Consider the following 6,938-nt stretch of genomic DNA (forward strand, 5'->3'; position numbering starts at 1 on the left):
GATATAGGTAAAACATAACAGTGAAACAGATTGCTCACAGATTAAAAAACAGTAAAACAGATTGCTGACAGAGGGAAAAAAAACCTTTTCATATTAACTATCTTCGAATCATAAAAAGAGTGAAGGCATATGTCTGATTTTATGCTGAAATTTATCTTAGCCATGAAAGGCCAGCCAATTATTTACATTCAAAAAATTAGAGGAAACGACAGGTTGTTGTTCGTCAAAACCCAATTTCGGTGATTCTAGAAAAAATACTCCAAAACGGGTATACGTGAAAATTCAAAAAATCTAGCAGTTACCCACCTCAAAAGATTGCAGACTTTGCATGGCGCTGTATGAGTGCTTGAATAATGTGTTCACTGTGTTTGCCCAACACTCGCACACATGCATCTCTAGCTGGTTTTGCGGAATCCTCTGCGGCCCAGCCTTCATTACCAATCCCCTGTTTTAAACCTTCCACCTGGTGAACCGCCATGGCAAGGGTTCACAAGTCGCCTGGAATGGTGTTTACAACAGCCTCCAGGATTTTATCACCGGTAGGAATGGGGTCCTCAAGAGTCTTGCGGAAGAACTCATCCGACTGCGTTCCAGCCCAATAAGCAGTCACATAAGAAGCCCGAATCCAATGTGTTTCTTCTAGTTTCATTCTCCGATATTTAGATTTTTTTTTCTCCATCTTTTCGTAAACCCGGGCAAATTCTGCAGACTTGGGAAGCTCTGTGGGAAACTCTTCTCCTGATGACCTTGCAGAGTTGGTTTCCTCAAGCGCAATGTTGTGTAATGCCTCAAACTGTTCATTCAAGCTCTTAAAGGCAGGCTTCAGAGGCTTCTCCAGAGCACAACGCTTGCAGTTGCACTTGAAACCCCAGGCTTCACACATGGCTTCTCGCTGTGGGAGTGGGAGCAGGGCAACGAAGTATGAAATGGTGATTTCTTCTCCCTTCTCAATTGGCTTTGTCGCATGCAAAAACATTGCTCTTTCTACATTAAGTCTGGTTGCATTCGGGATGCAAGAATGATTGATAAACGATGGCACCATCCACAGCCCGCTAAAACCCAGACTTGAAGCCGACATCTCTGCCTCTCCGCCCAAGGAGTTTCGGGAAACGATGTCTCGGATGCGCTGCTCGTCAATCTGTAGCAGCTGCATTCCCGTTGTTTCTTGGCTGTTTGCATCAAACAAGTCCATGGCCGGCGTCGAAGCGCGGACATGTTCAGAACCCTCATCTAGTACATAAAGCTGCTGTAGCAGCTTCTGAGATGTTTTGGCAGCACCGATGACAGCGGCTACAAGATCCTCCTGCGGAGACGAGGCTTGTATTTTGTGTCTCTCATCATATTTGAAAGGCCTGATTCCATGGTCATCAATGGCGACGGCATTGCTCACTAAAAATAGCTCGCCGGTGCTAATTTTTTTCGTAGCGTAGAGCCCGCAACCCCTGCCGTCCCTGGTCTTCTTGATTTCCACATCACCAATGAAGTCTCCAACCTTCCCAGGCGGTTGAATTCCCAGCAAGAAGCCTGAAATGTCGTACTCCCCCAGGCGGTTCCGAGCACAAGAAGCCCTTGACTGGCGCAAAGCAGCATCAATATCTGCTTGCCCGGGGCTAAGCTCAAGCGCAGCTTGAAGAACTTGATATGCCTGGGCATAGTCTTTGAGGCCGTGCAGAGCGCGGCCCTTTCGGTAGAGAGTTTTCAGATGCCCAGGATCGATCTCGAGACTCTGGTTGGAGTCCTCTAATGCCTGCTTAAACTGGCCCATCTGGAGGTACGTCTCCGCTCTGTTGGAATAAGCGAGCAACCGCGTCTGTTTCGCCGGTTCGCGGTTCGCCATTATTTGGTGCTTGAATGCAGTTAGTATAATGGGTGAGGGCGCCTCGCCAGTCTTGCTTCCGGAAGCACTCGTTGCCCTTGCGGCGCTCCTCCTCCAAATCCAACACGTCTATCGGCGGCTCCTTGTCCAGTGATGCTTCTCCCGTCACTCTCACCAGGTTTGCAGGGTCGTCTATTCTAATAGCGAGGCCTCCATCTGCGGCTTGCTTAATGTAGGGCTCCCTAATCGCGACCTTGGCTCCCTTGGGATATTTTGCGTCGAGAGCCGCAGGGGTGGACTCTGACGCAGGTACATTGTAGACGGCCACTCTAATGGCAAGGCCTTGGTCGTCTTGGAGCACAGTCATGACGCCAACACGTTTGAAGGGGTCTACGCAGAGGGTGCCGAAAAGAACCCGGCCGCGATGGCTACGCCCTACATTTAGCTGTCGGAGTCGTATTGATCGGAGGCCTTGCAGCGGTACGGAGGGCGCACCGGGGCGCGAAACAGGATCTGCTATCGACATGTAAGAAGTGAAGAAATTGGCTGCTAAACGAGCCTGGTTGGCAGCAGTCTCATGTTGGTGAATCAGAGCTTCCTTATCAAATATGGCGTCTGCGATGTTTTCCATGATTGAAATTTAAAACGATGCAACTCTGCAATGCCTTACCTAGCCAGTGCTTCTGTGCCGTTAATAAAGCACCCAGGGAGCAGTTTATACAATCATGAAGGCGATTCGTTAACCCTGTTTTCATCAGAAGCTTAAATGACTCAACTCTGGGGCATGAATCTACACCGTACGTTTGGCAGTTATATGAGGCAGCTGGATGAGTTTTTTTTAAATGACAACTCACTCTTGTGACCACGATCGTTACTACCATAAGTGGGGTCAGGCCTGGAATTTGACGGCCACCCCTGCCTGTCATGAATTTTTTTATGACGGTTTAATAATTTAAATGCCTTTCGTTTTACGTTTTTCAAAAAATGTTAAGTGTCAATTTTTTTTAATTTGTGAATAGTTTATTATAAGTTTTTTATTCAATTGAAGTGAAAATAAATAATTCCATCAAAAAAATGTAAAAATTTAAAAAACAATGATAAATTAGTAATGCACTAAAAAAATCTTAAATTTACTCGTAAGTTTCTAAATTCAACCTAAAAATCTTGTTTATTATAAAAATAGAAATCATTTTAGATTTTTTTATTACAATATTTTAAAAAAGCAGAAATAATTATATCTTATCATTTCAATTGTTAGAAGTTTCTATATTGATATTTAAGACAATCTTTAAAAAATATTAAAAAATAAATTGACAAAGTTTCTAAATTTATATAAGAAAAAACATGCTAAACATTCATATAAAAATAATATAAAATTAGAAACAATTATATCTTAATCCTACCATTTTAAAATATTCTAAATAAATTCATATATTTATAATAAACATTGTAAAATAATATATATCAATATATATGATCTATTACAATATTTTATGGCTTATTAATAATTTTAAGTGTCATATATACGGTTTGTTAAAAAAATAGCATGTCAATGCATACGTTCTACTAATTTTTTACGCTGTCAAATACGGTTCAAAAGTGGGAAAACGGCCATTTTGCCTGTCAAATTCCAGGCCTGAGTGGGGTTAACAAGTGTCCCAATCACAATATTAGTTTAAGTACACGGGAATTTAATACTAGTGCACATATTTTTACAAAATAGTTTACGAAGTCCGGTGGTCTATATACTAGCAATCCCATCCAGATGTATAATGGGTATGTCGAGGATATGTGGAAGGTCAATTATAAAAATTTGATCTATTTTTTTATGAATGTATAGTAGATGAGGTTCATTTGTAAGTCATTTAGAAAATCGAGGTTTGTATAACAAATGTCTTAATGAAGAAGTGATAGCTTCAAATAAACTATGCATCTACTTATAAAAGATCCAAACATAACTGAAACTAAATCTATGAACTAGGAAGATAATCAAGATTCATTATTAATAGACTCATATTATGTTCACAAGAGGGAGAGCTAGAGGGCGAAAGAGCATGTATGCATGAGAGAGAGAAATGGATAATGAGAAGGGTATGGAGAGGAGAGGATAGATAAAGAGACAAGCAAATATGGTGAAGAAAATATATGGAGAGATGGAGAGGCAAAAATATAGAGATATAGAGGTCTAGGAAGAGGGAAAGGGGGAAGAGAGAGAGTGAAAGAGATAAATGGATTGAGAGGAAACATGTCTAGATATAGAGGGAAAGAGAGGAAGACAAAGGTATAAATGAAGATAAAGTGAGAGAGGAAGACAAGGACAAATAGATTGAGAGAGCTAGAGGGAGATATAAATATAGAGAGAGATAGGGAGATAGGGAGAGATAGAGAGTAAGAGATAGATATATATTATAATAGATGATTTTTACACATTATCCTTTATACATTATAATAGATGTTTGATACATTATAAAGGTCGAATAGCCATTCTCATCCAGTTTTGCTTCTTTTAAATCCCCTTTCATATGCGGTGTGATATTGTTATCTAGAGCAACCCCATATTTTATTGTGTATGCATGGATTCAGATGAATTTGTTCAATCAAATACCAACTCCATCAATATTAATTAATATGTGAGGAGTTGATGAGCAGATGGGCAGACCATTTTGGAAGGTTCCTACTGGTCATAGAGATGGAATGTTGTCTCGAGACACAAACACCTTAACAAATTAATTGAGAATTGAGCACATAATAGTTAAATGTATGATCTTGTCTAGCATAATAACATCACTATTCAAATTGATAGAACAATATATTCACTAAATCACTAATGTTGTTGGGTTATGACAACATCATAAATTTGAGAATCCATATGCTCAACACGCAGAAGTGCCAAAATAATTGATTAGACCTAGGCCTTTTATAAAACTATTGGGCTAAGCAATATCCTCAATTATCATGAATTCCTACCACCATACTTCCTTTATATTCCCACTAACAAAAAAGCATCTAGTCAATTTTTCAATAAATTATATTTCATAATTAACTCCACCTTTCCCTATGATTGGTTGCTTATCTATAGTCGATATAGTAACTCATAGAACCCATTCTATTTTTAATTGATTTATTATAAATCCATGCTTCAAAAACATATGGCATGTTTCCTTGACCATTAAAAAGCTTCTAAATATATGTTTAAAAATATGTAATGTTTAACCACATAAGGCACGAGGTCATCCATAAAATTGGAGGAGGAAACTTATGGAAGTTCAAGTTGTATGACTCAGTTGAAGGGTATGCACTCTTTAGTAAAATTGGAGTTTATCTCCAATAAAGAAGGCAAAGACTACTATAGAAACCTTGGATGATGGAAAAATGTTAAAATTAAGTGTGTTGCCCAAAATCTATTGGCACTTTTGCTTGTAAATGTGTGAAAATTTAATAGAGATTTTACTATCAAAGAAAAATATTAATCAAATCAAGAAGTTTACATCAAATTTATAGCACGATTACCATCCAACGAGTATAAAATCCTAAACTAAATGAACCTTCAATTGTGACATTAAAATTTTGATCAAAGCCCAATTGATCTAAGGGATTAGTATGAAATAACTCATCACCACAATAGCTATGCTTAACATGATCTTGAATCGAATATGAAACATTGTGTTCAATCATTCATCCCCTTTTCTCTCTTTATATATTGTTTTAGCTATTAAACACTAACCCAATAAAGGTTAAAAATTCAAGAAGTGAACAATGTTGTTTTTAACCTAAACTATTGGCATGTCCAAGTTTCTATAATCACTATATTTATCAAGTTTAACAAAAAATAAATTAATTATGTTGTGCAATATTAATAAATCTAAGGTAGTTAAGAGTCTTCTTAATATTTAGAGCATCTAAGATGATCTAGGATTTATGAAAAATAAAATTTCTCTCATTAAATATATTATCATCATTAAGCATATCTTTATTTCTTACTATATTTAATCATTGTTCTATTGTTGTATCAATCCTTGTATTGGTTTAATTGAGGAGAATGTAATCCTCGTAATTAAAATTTCCCAAATCTTTGCAATTCACTCATACAAGTATAAGTTCAAGCTCATGTGCCAATTCATTTTCACAATATCAAGTTCAAGTGCACAGGCTAATTCACTTTTATAGGTGGATATATTTCATTAATGAGACACTTATCTAAATAGAGCCTTAATTTTCAATATAGTAATTTCCAACATATTTTTAAGCTAGATTAACCTAATATGTCACAATAATTTTGGATTTGCAAATGAGGCTCAAAGCCACCCTAACAATTCCAATCCACGTAATGAAAAAGAATTATGTAGAAGCTATTCTCCATATTTAAAATGTATCTGTAGTAACCACATACACATATATATATCCATCATGTATACATCAATAATATATATAATTGATTAAAAAAATCAAGATATTATTATTTTTTTAATAATGACAAGGTAATGTATTGAATATAATTATTGCTCATACAACTAAATTAATTTTAAATGATCTGAATAAAAGGAAATTTACACTATTACTTGTTCAATTAAAAAAAAATGATATTTTAAATTTATATTTATGAATTTGTTCACAATTGAACAACCTTAAATGTATTCTTACAAACACGTGTACAAAAGAGTTCACTTTGAAACAAGCTTATAAATAAAAACTTAACATATAGAACAAACACATTGTATAATTAAGTAAAACAAATATGGTATCAACCAAATTATCATCATAATAATTTTACAAAAATATTACAATAAAAACTCCCACAATTGTTGAATAAAACAACGAATGAGAGATTTTGTCTTTGTTTCATTCGGGGTTGCTCCCATGTTTTGCTGTTGTTTCTTGTCGGATTGGCTGTTGGCCGGTTGTTGTAAACATTTAGGTTTCGGGTCCTTGTAAAACTCGTTTACCCTTATCAAAAACAATGAATGAGATATTTTTGTATAAACTGAAAGAGAAAAACATATCCATATGTAGTATCTTTCAACCCTGAAATGCCCATAAGACATTAACAAATGGAGCCATGAAATTATGTCCACTACTTAACAAGTATCAGATACAGGTATACTTCTTGTTTATGAAATTTTTT

The 6,938-nt window shown here is 36.3% G+C and overlaps 1 protein-coding gene across 1 annotated transcript; it reads right to left on the minus strand.

Annotated features, from left to right (window-relative positions):
* Positions 1 to 487: 487 nt before the first annotated feature.
* On the minus strand, positions 488 to 2,447 carry LOC131045807 (methyltransferase FGSG_00040). Its single transcript, XM_059220593.1, has 2 exons — positions 1,776 to 2,447; positions 488 to 1,726 (listed from the first exon to the last, which is right to left on the minus strand). Exons 1-2 carry the CDS (start codon positions 2,445 to 2,447, stop codon positions 488 to 490), a joined length of 1,911 nt encoding a protein of 636 aa, XP_059076576.1.
* Positions 2,448 to 6,938: the final 4,491 nt, after the last annotated feature.

Source organism: Cryptomeria japonica, chromosome 5 (assembly GCF_030272615.1).
Source record: "Cryptomeria japonica chromosome 5, Sugi_1.0, whole genome shotgun sequence".
Lineage (NCBI taxonomy): Eukaryota > Viridiplantae > Streptophyta > Pinopsida > Cupressales > Cupressaceae > Cryptomeria > Cryptomeria japonica.